Source organism: Bacillus rossius, chromosome 12, assembly GCF_032445375.1.
Source record: "Bacillus rossius redtenbacheri isolate Brsri chromosome 12, Brsri_v3, whole genome shotgun sequence".
In the NCBI taxonomy this organism is placed as follows: domain Eukaryota; kingdom Metazoa; phylum Arthropoda; class Insecta; order Phasmatodea; family Bacillidae; genus Bacillus; species Bacillus rossius.
The window spans coordinates 2,166,897-2,188,155 of record NC_086339.1 but is presented as its reverse complement, the minus strand read 5'-3'; the positions used below and the strand labels follow the sequence as shown (position 1 = coordinate 2,188,155).

The 21,259-nt window shown below is 42.6% G+C and overlaps 1 protein-coding gene across 1 annotated transcript in view; it reads left to right on the top strand.

Moving 5' to 3' along the window:
- LOC134537232 (uncharacterized) overlaps positions 1 to 21,259 on the top strand; it is a 52,210-nt gene that overhangs the window by 2,997 nt on the left and 27,954 nt on the right. The window contains exons 2-3 of the mRNA XM_063377498.1: positions 1,214 to 2,629; positions 14,209 to 14,316. Of these exons, the coding sequence (XP_063233568.1) occupies positions 1,214 to 2,629; positions 14,209 to 14,316 (1,524 nt within the window). The remainder of the gene's footprint in view (positions 1 to 1,213; positions 2,630 to 14,208; positions 14,317 to 21,259) is intronic.

Here is a 21,259-nt window from a genome sequence, read left to right as displayed (position 1 = left end):
AGCGGCATGTTTCCCACGCGTGATGAGCGAGTTTACCAAGTTTTTCTACACTAATAAAATCTGATCGCTCACTAGACTGCAGTAAGGTATGCCCACGCTAGCGATTTTTTTTCTTTGTGATTGGCGCGCGACTGGACTACATAGGCCTATAGCTGTCAGCGTAAAAAGCACTGAAGCTGAGATATATTCCTTTTTAAGACCTGCTAGTACATTAAACTGATGTATCAGTCATTTTTAAGTCAGCGCAAGCAATTTAGCAGCCTAAAAATATCGAGATTTGTCTACTACCTTTAAACGTAATATTGATGTAGATATTAAAAACCTAAAACCTCCGGAAAAAAATTCTTTAAATGATAGTAAGAACCTCATCATAATCCATTTTGTTTTAGAAGAAGTTAACGTAAGCAGACGGTGTGGACAGCGACTATATTTCTCCACGTCCATTATATAGTTCTGTCCGCGTCACTGTTCAAGAGTCACCCTCTTTTAGAAAGCGGCTTCTGCGCTCTCTCTCTCTCTCTCGCGTTCAACTGTTTTTGCAGGCATTGCTTATTCAAGTTCACTTGCTCTGCGTGACACGCGGGTGACGAGTTACGTAATCTCTTTGATCACGTGTGATCCGCACATGATCGATCATGTGTTGGTGGACATCCGCCATCGAGCTTTGACGCGTCCAGTGGAGCGACCGAGTTGGGACCGCCAGATGGAAATACAGCCCAGGCCTTGTATTCATCGCCCAGCTAGCTTTCTCATTGAACATCATAACTAGGGACAAGTTTTTTTTTTTTGCTGAAGAACCGGATTACTCACTAGACTGCAGGTAAGGTGTATGCCCGCGCTAGCTACAGTTCCCTTGTGATTGGCGGCCGTCTGCAAGAGAAGCCATTGCCCTGTTTGACCGGGCCATTCAGGACGTGTTCGCTTCCGCACTGGGTAAAATGAATCCGCGAATTTTTCCTGTCTCTAAGCATATGATATCCACGCATCTCTCGCCTCGCTGCCATAAAGCATAGCAAAGCAGACTGACTCCTGGCGTTTGTCGTGTCTCCGGCCGCCGAGAGCTGCCCTCGGACCGCCCTTTGCGGATACTCGTCCCCCGCGGACATCGCAACGAGTGGAGGGGGGAGGAGTGGGGGGCACTCGTCGCGCCCGCGCTACACGGTCCGAGTGCTCACGCCGAGACACAGCCGGGTTTGAACGGTCACGCCGTCAGCTGCAGCTGATCGATCCTCTAGAGCGAGAGCGCGTCGTCATTGTGCGTGTCACCACCGCCTCCACCCGCCCCCTCAAAGTCACAACCGCCCCCACCCGCCCTCTCACGAGTCACCACCGCCTCCACCCGCCCCCTCACGAGTCACCACCGCCTCCACCCGCCCCCTCAAAGTCACAACCGCCCCCCACCCGCCCTCTCACGAGTCACCACCGCCTCCACCCGCCCCCTCACGAGTCACCACCGCCTCCACCCGCCCCCTCACGAGTCACCACCGCCCCCACCCGCCCCCTCACGAGTCACCACCGCCTCCACTCGCCCCCTCACGAGTCACCACCGCCTCCACCCGCCCCCTCACGAGTCACCACCGCCTCCACCCGCCCCCTCACGAGTCACCACCGCCCCCACCCGCCCCCTCACGAGTCACCACCGCCCCCCCCCGCCCCCTCAAAGTCACCACCGCCTCCACCCGCCCCCTCACGAGTCACCACCGCCTCCACCCGCCCCCTCACGAGTCACCACCGCCTCCACTCGCCCCCTCACGAGTCACCACCGCCTCCACCCGCCCCCTCACGAGTCACCACCGCCTCCACCCGCCCCCTCACGAGTCACCACCGCCTCCACCCGCCCCCTCAAAGTCACAACCGCCCCCACCCGCCCTCTCACGAGTCACCACCGCCTCCACCCGCCCCCTCACGAGTCACCACCGCCTCCACCCGCCCCCTCACGAGTCACCACCGCCCCCACCCGCCCCCTCACGAGTCACCACCGCCTCCACTCGCCCCCTCACGAGTCACCACCGCCTCCACCCGCCCCCTCACGAGTCACCACCGCCTCCACTCGCCCCCTCACGAGTCACCACCGCCTCCACCCGCCCCCTCACGAGTCACCACCGCCTCCACTCGCCCCCTCACGAGTCACCACCGCCTCCACCCGCCCCCTCACGAGTCACCACCGCCTCCACCCGCCCCCTCACGAGTCACCACCGCCTCCACCCGCCCCCTCACGAGTCACCACCGCCCCCACCCGCCCCCTCACGAGTCACCACCGCCCCCACCCGCCCCCTCACGAGTCACCACCGCCTCCACTCGCCCCCTCACGAGTCACCACCGCCTCCACCCGCCCCCTCACGAGTCACCACCGCCCCCCCCGCCCCCTCAAAGTCACCACCGCCCCCACCCACCATCTCACGAGTCACCACCGCCTCCACCCGCCCCCTCACGAGTCACCACCGCCCCCCCCCCCGCCCCCTCAAAGTCACCACCGCCCCCACCCACCATCTCACGAGTCACCACCGCCCCCGCCCGCCACCTCGCGAGTCACCACCGCCCCCAGGCAGCAGTGTGGTGTCCCGTCCCTCTCGCTGGTAATAACCATCGCCGCTGGCAATTAGACCGCGCGACCGCCCGCAGTTCTGGCGTGAGGCTCCCTGGAGCGTGCGGGATGCGGCTCTCTCTCTCTCTCTCTCACTCTCTCTCTCCTCGCCCGACCAGGAGCCCGCCCTACCGTGTGATCGCGTGGAGCTGGTGGCGCGCACCGCGACCAACAATGCGACCACTTTTACAAACGAAAAAATAGAAGGAATTACCATTTCGCTCGAGAGAGAATATCCACCCCCTCTCCTGTTTGCCCGTTTTGGAATATTCTGAATATTTAGTAGCAGCTTGCGGCGCGGTGTCCATGCCACACTCCGTGACACAGCATTCTGCCTCACCCAGTTCCGGGCTCTGGTCGACCTTCTTGAGTTACAACAACGTAATACGCAAAAAAAGGAAATAAAATATCACTGTAGTTTTCAAAACACGAAAGTCGCAAAATGTCACCTACGTGAAACTGTAAAAAAAAGGGGGGGGGGGGGTTTGTCTGTAAAGTCGGTTTACGGACGATAATTTTACGTGATAACACCATAAGAAAACATTGATGAAAAAATTGCATACTTTGTAATTTTAAAATATTATTTACAGTTTTTGCAAATTTAATTTAAATTTAAATCACGAACAATTAGTTAAAAAGCCCGCCTTAACCTGTTTGATATTATAGAAGATTTTCTCGCACGGTGGTTGGCCGGTTCTTGCACGCTTGGCTCAAGCGGAACGTGACAATGAGTCATGCTTTTTCGTGCGTGTAGCCGGCTATCATCGATTTATAAGACGTTATCACGTCAAAAAAAATAGAAAACATTCTTCCCCAGGCTCTTTATAATTATTCATATATATCATGCAAGAATATGAAATTGTCAATAATTTTATTTTAAAGAGTATTTCTTCCACTGTGCGAAAGTTTAACAAAGGAAAACTTTATCAATAAAATACTACATCGTTGCCTTCTATGCACATGCCGTCTACGTTTTTTAAAGTTTACGGAACACTTTACTTCAAATATGGACGTTGGAAACAAAAGCCGAAACACAATAAGTTGAAATTTAGTCGATTCTTGTGTTGCGATTTTACGTTTTAGGTACTTTGTTCATAAGCCGGTATTTGAAAACTTTTTTTAATTGAACCTTTTGCATCTTAGCGTTTCTTCCGTTCTTCCGTTTCTTGCGTAGTTTATAATCCCGACCTTAATTTTTCCTCCTGACAGCTGTGAACTCGACGACCTTGGCTAGTATTCGATTTTAGCAAGGTATAATAGCTTGTGAAGTTACTATCCAGGGATATGCCCTTGCAATGCCAGAAAAATGACATGGATAAATATTAATTCTAATTATTGCATATTATTTCACAAAACTAAGATGGCGATTCTTTCGTGTTATTGGGGAATAAAATTCCACTCAACGCCGTGACGAATCAGTGAATCGGTGTTGATTGTCCGGTCAATATCGAGGGAATTTCCGGTCTCGAGGAGTGAAGATAGTAGAAATAATTATTATATTCAAGTCGTGTGCGATTTGTCTCTGAAAAAAAAACAGTATTTTTTCACCAACGTTTCAAATGTATTTTTTTTTAATCTGCCAGTACTGGTTTTATTATTTTATTTCTTTTTCTGCGTCACTTTTTCCTAACGTTTTGCAACGAGTGTTTTATTCTGTGACGCATTCTCGCATTAAAAATAGGTTTTACCACAACAGTGTACGGAAGAATAAAGAATTAAAATGCACAGTAATTTTTTCGGTGATGGAACTGATGATGTTCGGTGAAAATAACTTTCTGACTAAGTGGGGATATTTCAAGATAAATAAAAATTATTAAACTTAGTAACAGATTGAATATTGAAGTGTAATTAAGATTTTTTTTTTCAATAGTGACAAAGGGAAAAAAATATGAGAAATAGATTATAGCCTGATGTAAGATATTAGAGGGAAGGAAGATTTTGAAGTAAGATGAAGGTAGACTACTCTGGAAAAAAAAAGTAAAAAAGGTTTTGAGATCTATTTTTTGGTACAGAAACACTCTATCAAAGCCCGGATACTCGGCATAAATCTCCGAAATTAAGAACCTGGCTATACAAAAATTATATAAAATTCCAAAACTTTTCAGGCTTATGTTGAATTAAAATAATGCCAGTTGCTTTAATGTTAGTCGAGAATTAATTTTTTTTCCATGACTTACATATTATACTTAGCTAGGTCACGATCAATTTCATTCAAGGTAGCGAATGTATTTAATTGGTTTGTTTCTTTTAAATTTATAATACACCAATACTAAGATAATTTTTGTTTATAATAATACGACTCTATTAATTTATGACAAATGTCCGTCACTTCACAGTTTTTATGCGTGAAGCTATTTCTACAACTGAAGTTAAATTGATAAATAAAATAAAACTTCCATGAAAAAACATTGTTACGTGTACGTATGTATGCTAGTTAGAAGTTATACTTACTTGGTAAAAAAAACTAACTTTAAATTTGCATATAATTAATACGCGTAAAAATAAAATAAAAAAGGACTGGAGTGATATAAATAATGTTGGTAAAGTATAAATTCAATCAATTAATTTTTTATACAAATCCTTTGAATTCATTATTAATATATAACACGTGTATAAAATGTATTATTTCATTTTGTAAAATAATCTAAATAAATTTTAATAAACAATGGCTGAAGGGTTACTCTTATTTCTTAGTTTTAGTTATTTATTAAGTAACCATGCAATAATTTATAATGCAAATAAATTATACACATAGGAACATAACCTAACTTATATAAATACACTTTAAAAGTTTATATACAAAATTTTCATCACTAATGTCCACAATAAACAAATGTTTATAACTATGTGGTTCGGTATTCAATATCAATCACTTTAGTATACTATTTAAAAGCACATAAATAATTTTTATTTGTATTAAGCCTTTATTATGTAGCCATTTTTCATTCTGTAAAATTTTCGTTGCATGGTGCATGCGCATCATAAAAATTCAATCTCATAATTTTTTTCATAACGCGCCTAAAGAAGTATAACCTCATAAACGCAATTCATGTGGACAAAAAAATGGGCAGTAACTATTCGTATCCTTGAATGGTCTCGACATTATTCCGAGTAGTCTTTATACCTCTCAAACTTGATTTTATTTTATATTTCAAAGCTCACTATAAAGCAAAGAAAAACTCGTTATTTGGGCACATAATGAGAGGCTAAAGGTCCGAGCTATTGAAACTCGTCATTAAAGGGAAAATACAAGGGGAAGGGTCTACTGAGAGGAGGAATTCGTGGCTGAAGGACAGTCGGATTTGGTACAACTGCATGTCACGTCCAGAGCTGGCTATGTGAACCACCCACCTCAATTAGGAGAAGGTGCCTTAAGAATTAAGGAGTATTTTAATAAATAGTTGGCTTGCCAAACAGTTTTTAGATTCCATGTCGACTAAGTAGCCGCAAAATAACCACTATAACAGCCCTCCCTAACCGGCTTGATTGGCAAAATGTTTTTTTGACGTGATAACGTCTTATAAATCGATGAACGCCGGCTGCACGCACGAAAAAATGTAACGTTCCACCTGAGCCGAGCGTGCAAGAACCGGTCAACAACCGTGCGAGAAAATCTTCTATAATAACAAACAGGTTAAGACGGGCTTTTTAACTAATTGTTCGTGATTATATTTAAACAAATTATTTAAATTAAATTTGCAAAAACTGTAAATAACATTTGAAAATTAAAAAAGTATGCAATTATTCATAATTTTTTCGTAGACGTTATCACGTAAAATTATCGTCCGTAAACCGACTTTACAGACAACCCCCTTATTTTATGTAAATTTTTAAAATGTTTTCTGACACACATCTACCATCAAAATATATTTTAATATTTATATTTTTACAAGCAGGCAGCTCTGTTTGCTCACATTCACGACTAAAAAAAAATGAAGCGAGCATTTGTGTTACACAAAAAAAAATTGGCCCAGTCAACGAAAAAAAAAAAAAAAAAAAAAGCTGCACTGTGTTTTAGGTTTCGTTAAATTTAACGAAGGGTTGATATCGAAAAATATATATTTCGCTCCAAGGCTGTTCTTGGCTTTGTGTGAGCGAGTCTGGAGGAAAAACAAAAAAAGAACCAACCGCCAGGCATGACTCGAAAATAAAAACACAGACTGTTGTGTAATTTAGAGGAACGGAATTCGTTCCAAACTGCGTGCTCCGCCGGCCTGGGGCGCGCCGATGCTGGCGCTGCGGGTGGCAGATGGGTGCAAGTGCAGTCTCTGTTAGCTTGGAGACAGCAGCAGTGCTTCTACACCAGCTCAGCCACGCCACCTCACACAGGTATTTTTTTTGACGTGACAACGTCTAATGAATCGATGAACACCGGCTGCACGCACGAAAAAGTGTACCGTTACGCACATTGTCCCGTTACGCTGTGTCCCGTTACGCACATTGTCCCGTTACTCTGTGTCCCGTTACGCACATTGTTCCGTTGCTCTGTGTCCCGTTATGCTCATTGTACGCTTGCGCCGGATCTATCTCTCTTCCACTTGACTGTTTATAAAGTGAAGTGAAAAGTTAATGTGGTTTTCATTGCTTATTACAACAACAATTTCGGCAATAAAGGTTAATTATTCTTGTATTTTAAAATTCTGATTACTAGTATAATTTCAAGTATTTATTCTTTCATTATCAAAATAAAAATGATTCAATTTTATTCATAAAAGTATGCAATAATTTCATCAATGTTTTGTTATGACGTTGTCACGTTAAACTATCGTCCGTAAACCGACTTTACAGACAACCAATTTTTTTTAAACAAATAGTTCAAAAATAAAATACTTAGACTTTTTAACAAATACATCGCCTGGTTTTACAAACACGAAAAAACAATTGCGTGTAATCTCTGCATGATACCTACCCAGTGAAACCACAATATCGTTGGCTAAGTCAAAAGTCAGGTATCTATGCACTGCCACATTCAACCAGCCACTGAACTGCCACGCTCATGCCCACAGAAATCGACGACTTGTGCCCCTTTGTTTCACCAACTCGTTACGAAACTAGCTTTCTCCCAGTCGCTCGACGAGTACTTTATCCCAAGTCACCGGCGAGTGTTTTTTTCCAACCTCAGTCCTGGTCAACACCAACCCAGAGGTTATGAATCCGATGAACGAGTTTGCGCTAACTACTCGCTCCACGAGTGCTCAACTCGCTCGGCGAGTTACCTTTTGTTTCCTCTTGGCGCCGTCTCTCTTCGAACACCAGCACGAACCACAGCGGTGCTAGTGCTAAGTCTGAACTTTCTCAAAGAAAATCAAAGGATGTAACCTATTTTCGCAAGGAAAACCAGGGATAATCCACCTTCCTGAACTGAAATATGTAGAACTTTAGAAGCTCTGATTTCAAAGGCAGAGTATAGTCTTTTCGCAGGAACAAACCATCTGGCAGATCTATCAAGAATTTCTTTTCTGGACGAGTTCTTTCTATAGACCTTCTTATTACTTTTTACTTAATATATATTTTAGTTTAGAAATTTGCATCACTTACGTTCTTAGAAAGGTGTATGAGGAAATTTATGGTAAGTATTGTATTAATAAGTACATTAAATCTACGGACTTTTCAAGGAAGAACGTGCTTCAAGTAAACTAATGGTTCTTTGTAGTTCCACATGACTAGTTCTTAATGGAAAATTCTGACTTCATGGGTTCAGTGTTCCGTTGTAAACAAGGTTAAAAAAAACACGTAGAAGAATGAAAGTGTGTGTAATGTGGACTTGACAAACATTTAAATGTATTTATTAAAACTCTAAAATAATTCGTATGAGTTCATATTTTAAAGTAAGTAAACTTGGAAGCCCGTACATTTACTGGAATATTGGTACTTTACGAAGCTCCCTGAGTTATTTGTGCTATATTTAAGGTGAAACATTTTAACTGTGTAAGAACCTCATGAGAAGACTCGCTTGAAGTTTTTGAGGAGAGATGTAAAATGGCCGCTGTCCAAGTGGAATGTTGAGGCAGGTGGGGCAGAATCGCTTCGCTCCCCCTACTAGAGCGCAACGTTGTTCCGCTGAGCCGTGACGTGTTTCCGCAGCCTTCTACAGCGACGGGCTTTTCCCGCCGCGCGTGTAACGAGCTTTGACAGCGCATTGGATGAGTTTATAATATCATTTCCTCCCGCGGCCTCGTGACATGGGAGCCGCGAATAATTGACGTGACACCGATCAGTTAACTAAATATTCTCAGGTTTTTAAATTTCAGAATATAGGAGGAAAGTAACGCAGGACAGAATTTTTAAATTATAATTACGTAATCCTATGAATAAATTTAAATATGTGAGTGTAATTTTATTAAAATTTCCTTCAGAAATAATTTTAATATTTAATACATTATATATATTTACTTTACTGAATATTACTATATTTTCTGAACCACTAAATAGATATTAGTTTATTTCAGATTTGTTCACCAGACAAATTTGTTTTAAGTTACAAATGGGTGCCATTAGAAAAAATATATTTTTTTCTTCCTTATTATTGATCATTGGGAGGCGGGTTTTCTTCCCTGAGTAACACATTTTCTAAACTTCCACTTAAGTATTCCTGCCTTCTCCGCGCCTTCACGCCTGATGACAGGCATTCTATTAAGAACACGGCCTGCTGATAAAATAACCTGACTTGAGCAGACCGTTCCCCTGGAACAACTGAATATACAGTTTGTTGTGCTGATGGTATGACACTGAATCTGTGTTAAGAGTATTTTGCGTTTTCACGCCCTCTAATAGTGACGTGTGCTTGATTTACTTACCACTGAAGGTCATTTTGTCTTTAAGAAGATTCAAATAATACGTCGTCGTTTAGCTTACAACACCGCCTAGTTAATATTTAAGTTACTTAACAGGAGGGTCAAACGACTGCTTATTTCAAGTACATAGTGTGTATATTTAATGGAATGCTGTTTTTATTTTTAAACAACATTTTGAATACTTTTTTTCACTGTAAAGCAAGGGAACGAACTACACTCCTACTATTTTCCCAGCGTGGAGCCTATTGTCGTCAGTACGTGTATTTAGACGGTTCGAATTAGGTGCGATGGTGCAGTTGTCTCTGAGAGGTTTGCCGTAAAATTTTATCGGCGGATGCAAAACGTCCGCTTGAATGCGGTGAAACCCGAAAGTTAATTTTGTTAAAAAAAAGGGGGGGGGGGTTGTCTGTAAAGTCGGTTTACGGACTATAATTTTACGTGATAACGTCATAAGAAAACATTGATGAAAAATTGCATACTTTATTTCCAAATATTATTTCCAGTTTTTGCAAAATTTGATTTAAATAATTTGTTTCAATGTAATCAAGAACCTGTTTGATATTAGATTTTCTCGCACGGTGGTTGGCCGGTTCTTGCACGCTCGGCTCGGGCGGAACGTGACAATGAGTCATGCTTTTTCCGTGCGTTCAGCCGGCGTTCATCGATTTATAAGACGTTATCACGTCAAAAATATCAGTTTTTGCGGTATTGTTTGCCAAGCGAATACATGCAGAAATAAATATCTGTTAGTAATCGTGGACATGCACAGCGGCAGGGCAGTATTGTTTTGTAATCAGTTTGAAGAGTGCGCTGATTAACCAGACTAGGGCGCCGAGCCGAGCCTTGAACGAGAGATCAGCGCTCCGGGATATTGCTCGCTAACACCTCGCGTGTAGGCGCGTGTGGGGGGGAGGGGGGGTCGGCTTAGCGCGGGCCGCGGTGAGCTCGCCGATAAGCCCGTGTTACACTCGTTACAACCACGCCTCGCCAGGCAGCGCCACCAGCGAGCTCACAACTGCTCCTGTTCGAGGCTGGACCTCGCTTGGTCCTCGGCTGGAGCGGGCGACATCACATTACCCATTTCCCATGAGAATACTCCATCGGCACCATTCCAGCTCTGACCTCTGGGTTGGAAAACATTCGCCTTTGACCGCACGGCCAACGAGACATTTTACCAGACCAAGAATTAAATAAGGCATATAAAAAAAAATTAACAGACATGTTCGGACTTCTAAATTTTTTGACAGGACAACGTCTAATAAATTGATGAACGCCGGCTGCACGCACGAAAAAGTGTCCCGTTACGCACATTATTCCGTTACGCTGTGTCCCGTTGCGCTCATTGTACGCTTGCGCCACATCTATCTCTCTTCCACTCGATTGGTCTATGCGTCCGAGGAGAAGAAAGACAGCGGCAGCACACAACTTACATCTACACGTGAACTGTTTCGTCGACTGGTTATAAAATGAAGTGAAAAGTTAATGTGGTTTTCATTGCTTATTACAACAACAATTTCGGCAATAAAGGTCAATTATTCTTGCATTTTAAAAATCTGTGTACTAGTATAATTTCAAGTATTTATTCTTTTATTATTAAAATAAAAATGATTCGATTTTATTTATAAAAGTATGCAATCATTTCATCAATGTTTTGTTATGACGTCACGTTAAACTATCGTCCGTAAACCGACTTTACAGACAACCAATTTTTTTTATTTTAATTTAATGAATAATAGAATCACCCTCTAGAGGATTTGACCATCAACTTTATTTTCAATACATGTTACCAGGAGCGATAGTTAACACACATCGTCTGCTAGAAACCACTGCCATCTTGTTTTCAGTAATCTATATAAGGAGCGCTGCAAGAGGGTGCTGCCATAATATTGATTTAATTTATACCCGTTAGAGTACACTAGTAATTATTACCTTGACATCTGCCATCTTGCAATTCTGTATTTATTCAGTTAGAAATTCAGGGAAAATTCCACAAAATCATCAAAAATATCACTCATTAAAATCATTATCTCGGTTTACAGAACATCACTTATTTCATTTGCTCAAAGTTGAACATCCTTCGAACTTTTCCTTTCTTTTTACTATGGTACCATGTCATTCAAACGTAGAAGTCAGTGTGTTCAAGGATGTGTTTTTGGGTTATGTGCTTGCAATGTGTGTTTTTTTTCAAGTAGTGTGTTCCTGGATACATGTTTTTAAGGCGTTTGTTTCTATGTTGTGTGTTCCTGGATATGTGTTTGTGGGCTATGGCCATCTAAGTAGTGTGTTTCTGGTTATATGTTTGTGGGTTTTATAACGTGTGTGTTTCTAAGTAGTTTGATCGTGATTTTGTATATGTGTTATGGCTTCTAAGGCATGTGGTTCTAAGTATTGTGTTACTAGATATGTGTTTCAGGGTAATGTGCTTCTATGGGGCGTGTTCCAAAAATAGTTTTTCCTATATATGTGTTTTTTGGTTATGTGCTTTTAAGGCATTTGTTTGTAGGTTATGAGCTTATAAGACATGAGCTTCTTATCACTTTTTCCTAGCTATGTGGTTTTGGTGATGTGCTTCTAAGGCGTGTTTTTCCTGGGTATGTGTTTGTGGGTTATGAGCATCTAAGGTGTGTTTTGCTAAGTAAGAGTTCCTGGATATGAGAATGTGGGTAATGTTCTTCTAAGGTGTGTTTTTCTAAGCTAATGTTGGATATGTGTTTGTGGATTATGTGCTTCTAGGATGTGTGTTTCTTTGTAGTTTGTTCCTGGATATGCGTTTGTGGGTTATGAGCTCTTAAGGTGTGTTTTGCTAAGTAAGAGTTCCTAAATATGAAAATGTAGGTAATGTTCTTCTAAGGTGTGTTTTTCTAAGTTAATGTTCCTGGATATGTGTTTATGGGTAATGTTCTTCTAAGGTGTGTTTTTCTAAGTTAATGTTCCTGGATATGTGTTTATGGGTAATGTTATTCTAAGTGTGTTTTTCTAAGTTATTGTTTGTGGATATGTGTCTGTGGGTAATGTTCTTCTAAGGTATGTTTTTCTAAGTTAATGTTCCTAGATATGTGTTTGTGGGTAATGTTATTCTAAGGTGTGTTTTTCTAAGTTAATGTTTCTGGATATGTGTTTGTGGGTAATGTTCTTCTAAGGTGTGTTTTTCTAAGTAAGAGTTCCTGGAATTGTGTTTGTGGGTAATGTTCTTCTAAGGTGTGTTTTTCTAAGTAAGAGTTCCTGGAATTGTGTTTGTGGGTAATGTTCTTCTAAGGTGTGTTTTTCTAAGGTATGTCTTCCTGGATACGTGTTCGTGGGTTATGTGCTTCTAGGGTGAGTGTTCCTGGACGTGTGTTCGTGGGCCATGTGTCTCTAGGAGTGTGCCGGCCAGGGGCGTGTGTTCGTGGGCCATGTGTCTCTAGGAGTGTGCCGGCCAGGGGCGTGTGTTCGTGGGCCATGTGTCTCTAGGAGTGTGCCGGCCAGGGGCGTGTGTTCGTGGGCCATGTGTCTCTAGGAGTGTGCCGGCCAGGGGCGTGTGTTCGTGGGCCATGTGTCTCTAGGAGTGTGCCGGCCAGGGGCGTGTGTTCGTGGGCCATGTGTCTCTAGGAGTGTGCCGGCCAGGGGCGTGTGTTCGTGGGCCATGTGTCTCTAGGAGTGTGCCGGCCAGGGGCGTGTGTTCGTGGGCCATGTGTCTCTAGGAGTGTGCCGGCCAGGGGCGTGTGTTCGTGGGCCATGTGTCTCTAGGAGTGTGCCGGCCAGGGGCGTGTGTTCGTGGGCCATGTGTCTCTAGGAGTGTGCCGGCCAGGGGCGTGTGTTCGTGGGCCATGTGTCTCTAGGAGTGTGCCGGCCAGGGGCGTGTGTTCGTGGGCCATGTGTCTCTAGGAGTGTGCCGGCCAGGGGCGTGTGTTCGTGGGCCATGTGTCTCTAGGAGTGTGCCGGCCAGGGGCGTGTGTTCGTGGGCCATGTGTCTCTAGGAGTGTGCCGGCCAGGGGCGTGTGTTCGTGGGCCATGTGTCTCTAGGAGTGTGCCGGCCAGGGGCGTGTGTTCGTGGGCCATGTGTCTCTAGGAGTGTGCCGGCCAGGGGCGTGTGTTCGTGGGCCATGTGTCTCTAGGAGTGTGCCGGCCAGGGGCGTGTGTTCGTGGGCCATGTGTCTCTAGGAGTGTGCCGGCCAGGGGCGTGTGTTCGTGGGCCATGTGTCTCTAGGAGTGTGCCGGCCAGGGGCGTGTGTTCGTGGGCCATGTGTCTCTAGGAGTGTGCCGGCCAGGGGCGTGTGTTCGTGGGCCATGTGTCTCTAGGAGTGTGCCGGCCAGGGGCGTGTGTTCGTGGGCCATGTGTCTCTAGGAGTGTGCCGGCCAGGGGCGTGTGTTCGTGGGCCATGTGTCTCTAGGAGTGTGCCGGCCAGGGGCGTGTGTTCGTGGGCCATGTGTCTCTAGGAGTGTGCCGGCCAGGGGCGTGTGTTCGTGGGCCATGTGTCTCTAGGAGTGTGCCGGCCAGGGGCGTGTGTTCGTGGGCCATGTGTCTCTAGGAGTGTGCCGGCCAGGGGCGTGTGTTCGTGGGCCATGTGTCTCTAGGAGTGTGCCGGCCAGGGGCGTGTGTTCGTGGGCCATGTGTCTCTAGGAGTGTGCCGGCCAGGGGCGTGTGTTCGTGGGCCATGTGTCTCTAGGAGTGTGCCGGCCAGGGGCGTGTGTTCGTGGGCCATGTGTCTCTAGGAGTGTGCCGGCCAGGGGCGTGTGTTCGTGGGCCATGTGTCTCTAGGAGTGTGCCGGCCAGGGACGTGTGTTCGTGGGCCATGTGTCTCTAGGAGTGTGCCGGCCAGGGGCGTGTGTTCGTGGGCCATGTGTCTCTAGGAGTGTGCCGGCCAGGGGCGTGTGTTCGTGGGCCATGTGTCTCTAGGAGTGTGCCGGCCAGGGGCGCGTGGGCTGCAGCTCGAGGCACACCCGGGGCTGGTGGACCGTGTGAGGTCGCCATAACTCCTGGCGCGGCCCTTGTTCGCGAGGGGTAGTTACTGGCGGGAATGTGTCGCGGCCCGCGCTGTAGTTGGCTCGGCCTCCGCCAGGGCGCTGCAGTGGCACATTCCTCAAGGCTGCGCACCAGGGGTTGGGCCGGCCTCAGCGCTAAATCAACTCTCGGAAACCATTATAAAAGTTTTCAAGCTGGGTTATTTTACTAACATTCAAGACCTGCACTAATTTAATCTATTTTCCTATTTTTAACCACAATAAACATAATTTTTGACGTGATAACGTCTTATAAATCGATGAACGCCGGCTGCACGCACGAAAAAATCACGACTCGTTGTCACGTTCCGCCTGAGCCGAGCGTGCAAGCGAGAGCGCGGAACAAGCGATAGAGAGGCACGATCGGCTTGTGACGCATCTATCTCTCTTCCACTCCATCGCATCGGCCGATGCGTCCGAGTAGAAGAGAGACAGCGGCAGCACACAACCTACACATGAACTGTTTTGTCAACTGTTTATAAAGGACGTTATCACGTAAAATTATCGTCCGTAAACCGACTTTACAGACAACCCCCTTTTTTATTAATTTTTATTATGCGTTGCACGTGTTGAAACATGGTAAAACGGAGAATACAACATGGCGCGGTGAAAATGACTGGCATGCAGGCTGCAAGGGTTCTCATCCAGTGACTTTTTTTTTTTTTGTGAAATATTCGTGAATTAGATATGTACTTGTGTGTTATGCTACAAGTACAGAAAACTAGACGACATTGCTATGCTTTTCTTCAATCTCCCATATTGCAAATCTGATACTCCCTTTCTAATGGAAAAAGAAATCCCTAGTTCCCTTGTATAAATAATAATTAAATAAAAAAAACATTACAAAACAAAGTGTTTTAAAATAGAACTGAAAGTATAAAATCATTTCTCCTAGATCCGGAAAGATTTATAAAACTTCACAGGTTCCTAATCCCGTACAGATTTTCCTAAAAATTTGCGATTGTTGAATTTTGAATGAATTAACGTGTAAGATTTAAAACCAAAAAACATGGGGCATGCGTACTATCATAGTAAGAAGTGTAGGCAGTAGCTGTCATTGGGAAAATTTACACGATAGTTCATATAATTTGGGGTGCAATACAATTTTTTAGTGAATTATTCGTGCATCAATTATCTATTCAAGTTCATTTCAATTTTAAAGCAATAAAATTGCTAGTGAACTATTCATGCATTAGTTGTCTATCGAACCAAGCAGAGGAATCGATAGAATCGATCAATATTTTAATGAGTGATATTTATGATGATTTTTTGATGATTTTGTGGAATTTTTCCTGAATTTCTAGCTAAATAAATACAGAATTGCAAGATGGCGGATGTCAAGCTAATAATTACTACTGTACTCTAACGGGTATAAATTAAATCATAATTATGGCAGCACCCTTTTGCAGACGGTGTATGTACTACACGACACTAGAGCTCCTTGTATCGATTACTGAAAACAAGATGGCAGTGGCCTCTAGCAGGCGATGTGTGTTAACTAGCGCTCCTGGTAGCATGTATTGAAAATTAAGATGGTGGCAACATGCTCTAGAGGGTAATTATATTATTCATTAAAATTAAAAACGAAAATTTTACAAGTCCGAATATGTGTGTTATTTTTTTATATACCTTATTTAATTCTTGGTCTGGTAAATGTCTCGATGGCCGTGCGGTCAAAGGCGTATGTTTTCCAACCCACAGGTCAGAGCTGCAATGGTTCCAATCACTTCGGTTCCAGTGTATACTGTATTAAAAAAATTATATTTAATATTTAGATAAGGACCACAATAACATTGGCAGGTAATGGAACATCAATCTTACATGCCTGAGACAGAGAGAGTCTGGAGCTCTGTAGAAACCAACTTCAGAAACAAATATGTCGGTATCCAAGATGGTGGCCTCCAGCAGACGACAAAAAATATGACGGACATGACCTTATAATCGAAAAAAAAGTGAACGTGACATCAGATCCAAGATGGCGGAATTAAATGTGGCGACTAAGGTCAAATTCAAGGGTCAAGGTCAAATTTCAAGGCCATCCAATATGGCCGCCGTGACGTCACAATCCAATATGGCGGTCTGCACCAGGCTCCACACTCCGCCTCCAGTAGCACAATAGCAGTAGCCTCTTATTATATACTACTGATGTGCTTCACATGATGCTGTTGAACATTAATGTATACATGCTTATGTATGCTTCCTTCGTTAGTTCTTCAGTAATGACTGGCTGAACTTCAATCCCGCAGAAACACATCGCTTGCGTCATTTATTCAGGGGCACGAATTTTATTCCTCGCTCATCACTATTTGATTGGAGAGGTCGTGGCTCTTGCTTATCTCGACCGCCCCACGCGACGCTGATTTTATTTCCGATATTTTCCGCGGAGAGAAAAACTCGTCCGGCCGAGCTTGTTTGGTGGCGGAAAGAATTTTACTGCAAGCAGGCAGATATGATAACAGCCGAGAAACTCATAGTTTGAAGAATTATTTTTGACGTGATAACGTCTAATAAATCGATGAACGTCCGCTGCACGCACGAAAAAAGCATGTCTCATTGTCACGTTCCGCCTGAGCCGAGCGTGCAAGAACCGGCCAACCACCGTGCGAGAAAATCTTCTATAATATCAAACAGGTTAAGGCGGGCACTTTAACTAATTTTTCGTGATTATATTGAAACAAATTATTTAAATTAAATTTGCAAAAAAACTGTAAATTATATTTGAAAATTAAAAAGTACGCAATTTTTCATCATTGTTTTCTTGTGACGTTATCACGTAAAATTATCGCCCGTAAACCGACTTTACAGACAAACCCCCCCCCCTCCTTATTTTAATAACGTGCATGTATGTATTCAGTTCAACAAAGCTTGCTTTAAAAAGTATTTATTGGTAATGATTTAATAGTTTTACATTACATGTATACATTCAAGAAAAATCAAACAGTGTGAAGGTGGAAACATACAATACAACGAAGCGGACGTAGATTGCAGGGATAAGTTGATCGTAGCAATTAAATCGGTGTTCAATAAAATATAGCGTGAAAACAATTTATTAAAAAAATACAGCTGGCGTCACTGGGTTCTGGGTTCAAATCGTGGCCAGGACTGGCTGTCGTGATGTGTCTCAACCACACACCGCGGAAGGCACTGGGAATCCACCGCAGAATAATATCGCCTGTACTGGGCTGCTCACATCATTGCAATCTCCACGTGTAAATGGATGTGATCCGTAGATGCCTCCATCATCATCATCATCATCATCATCATCATCATCATAATCATCATTGTGATCATCATCGTTTTCAGTTAGGATCAGCGATGCAGTGCAAAATAAATCACGTGATGGAAAGGTAGAGCTTTTGCTAACCCAGTCCCTGTTAGATTATGTATGTTTTTTTTTTTCAAATCATAGTTTTTGTTTTTGTTTATATATGAATTTTATATTTTTACTGTAGACTTTTTCTATATAAGAAACTAGAGCACTATTTAAAAGCATATGTCGAGAAAAAAGTTATTAATTATACAATTTTTTTCGTAAATTATAGTGAGATATTTTCTTAGCTTAGTCATTTTGATATGGTTACTTCTTGGTTTTTCTATTTATTGTTTATTTTAATTCGTAAAAGTAATATTTTTATTATTTTTTTATATTCTGTGGTTGAAAGTAAGACCAGTTAATGTCCACCACGTGTAAGAACAAGACGAATAAATGAATATATATTTTTTAAATATGCATATATATACATATATAATAATCCTGGAACAAAGCGTTTTGTTTAGGATGTCACTGAAAACTGGTTTAACCTGAACAGCGTGTTCTCTATATTAATTTAATACAATTTCTGGGAAATACACCATTGCAGTTTTGCACTGTTTATCATGGAAAAAATTCAAAAATGTAAAAAAAAAATTAAAAAACGAAAACATAAACCCACTGAAAACAAGCCTAACTCATCTGATGCCAACCAGATAAACCCTATGATGAACCTAAACAGGGATTATGAACAACATAGCGATGACAGCACGGATGAACACATTCAAACTTAAATTTTATTTAGGCTGGTTTTCTGTGGGCTTGTGTTTTTTATTTATTATTTTGCATTTATAATTTTTTCTCAAGACAAACAGTGAAAAACTACAATGGCTAAGTCCAAAAATTTTTTATTAAATCTGAACAGTGTAAAATTTGTGTATGATATTTAAAACTTAACGTAACATTTTTAATATTTTTCACATAACAATTATTAAATTTTAGCCAACTCCACGCAGGTCGCGAAATGAGTAGTGATGACAACTGTGTAAAATTTTCGCGCGACTTAATCCGAAAAACGTTCTTTATAAAATTAAAGGAGGCAGTATTTTTTAATTAACTGTTTTATTTTTATTTGGTGCCTTTTTTACGTTAGCACTGGCAAAAATAAGAAGTCGTTCCTAATCAAAAACAGCTTCAAATTTTAGATGTCTCCTAACTTTCTTCTTCTGTGATAATTTTGTCTCTGAAATAATGTGAAACATAGCATGAAGTTCGGGTGGACAGTCAAAGTTTTGTCATTACAGAAAAGTTAATTATGTTTGAACTTCAGCCGAGGAACCTTAATGGCAGAAAATCAGGATGAAAGTATTCTGCCGCTTGCAATTAATACATATTTATCTCTTTTCTGACTACCTGATTATTACTTCGCTAATTCAGACCATAAGAATTCCTTCTTTTCCTGCTTCACTTTGGTTTCTTAGCAACGGCTTCGTCATAAAAACCGTGAAGCTTTTCTTTTTATTTTTCGCACAAGGAAGTTACTTTTTTTTTAAAAAAAAAACAGATACGTGACGTGACATACAATTCAAGCACAGAGGTCAAAACCGAAACTGAATGCTTGAGAGGATGAAGGTGTTATGTTACAAATGCAATTTTTAAGGTTAATGAGCTTAAAACTAATGACTCTTGCCACAAGCCTCCTTAATCCTGCCAGCATCTCGTAACTCCTCGACACATAAAGCAAACCGAAGTGTCCTGTGTAAATGCATCACATAACACTTTTATACATAGGCCTACATATTTGCACAATTGTCATTTAAGGCCCCCGTATACTTCTTTTAAATGCAAATACAGCTACGTGTTTATAGTATACGTATCTATTATGTGTGATAACTTAAATATTTTTATGTTTGTAGTTCAATAACAATATTTTATTTCTGAAGTAATCCACTGTAGTTTAAATAAGTTTGGATTATAAGAGAACTCAAGCCTAGAGGATTTATTTAGTAATACGTCTGTGAAGGCGTCGGACTGTGAGAAACTCCACCAAGGTAACCCCCCCCCCCCCCCTCTTCCAACAACAGAGAACTAGAACCGCCTTGCAATGCATTGTCTCTCATGCGAGTGTCAGCTACAAGTATTTTTGATGCCTCGGGTTCTGAATAATTTAGGGTGTGTTCATCAAGCTGCGTGGATAGTTAGGTTCGATACGAGCAACATAACAAAACTTTATTATACAAGTTTTTAAACTTTTTTTTAAAACCTTGCTTGAGAGTACACAATGTATTTAGTTTTTTTTTTTCAATGCGGAGCGTAAACAAACAATCTGGCTTGCTCTGTGTGGTTGTCCCGTGAGAAAAAAAAAACATGGCTTTTACCAAGTTAATACATGCGTTGTTTTTACTCAAGGAGAATGAAATTCGAATGGGAAACTGCACTCGTCTGGAATCCAAGGGTGAGTCTGAAGAACTGGATATCAACGGAATGCGAGTATTAACGATGCAATAGCCGCGGACGGATGTTGATAAAAGCATCAACAATTCAATAGCCGTTGCCAGGAGACTATTATAGCATCAAAAATGCAATAGCTGTTGCCAAGAGACGAAGAAAGAAAGCATCAGCAATGCAATAACTGTTGCTAAGAGACGAGGATAGCATCAACAATACAATATCCATTGCTATGAGATGAAGTAAGCATCAATAATGAAGTGGTCGTGGCCGAGAGTTGAAGAAAGAAAGAATCAGCAATGCAATAGCCGTTACCAAGAGATGAAGAAACATTCAACAATTCAATGATAAAAATTCATCAAGAATTACCAAAATTATGCTTTAAAAGGTATGGGGGTGGGGGACTTGGGTTGTTTTTACCAAAACTCGCGTGGGCACAGTGACCTTTCTCTTGTTTCAAATGTCGAATGTGCAAAAATCTCGTCGAGCTTGGAATAAAAATGTTGATTTGTATGATAAACAAGAACAAAAAACGTAAAAAAAATTTTTTACATGTGGAAATAGAGAGATAGCGAGGGAGGGAGTGAGGAAGATCCTCACAACCTTCTCGCTCAAAAGTTTGATTTATCAACCTTTGAAGATGCCTGCTGCAAGTGCAGAGCGAAACGTCGGTACATTCCACCGCTTGTATGAGAGGGCTTCTACCTGTAAAGCCAAACTAGTTTAATAGTTTTTTTATAGAGTGTTTGGCGAGTAGATTCGTGGGCTGACAGTGAGTCTCGACGTCTACGGTCCTGGGCTACGCACAGCCAGGGGCGCTGGACGGTGGTCCGGGAGTTACGCCCTACTGTGAAGGGGTGGGGGAGGAGGTTGCCGGGTCAGGGGTCAGGGGGCCTCACGGAGCCGCTAATAACTCGATTACAAGTTCGCCGGCCGCACTTGAGCGGCCCCAACCGCGCTCTTCGGCTGAACGTGCGGAGGGTGGACCCAGGGCATATCGTTTCGTAACCACTTATCACAGGAAATTTCTGCATGAAAGCGTATTATTACATCCGAAATATATTTCTATGTAAGTAGTAGTATATAAATGAGAGTCCAGGGACTGGGTGGTGGTTGAGGATCAAGGATGGATTCAATGACCGACCACCGTGACGTCAAGTCGGCCATCTTGGATGACCATGAACTTGGACCTCGGCGGCCATT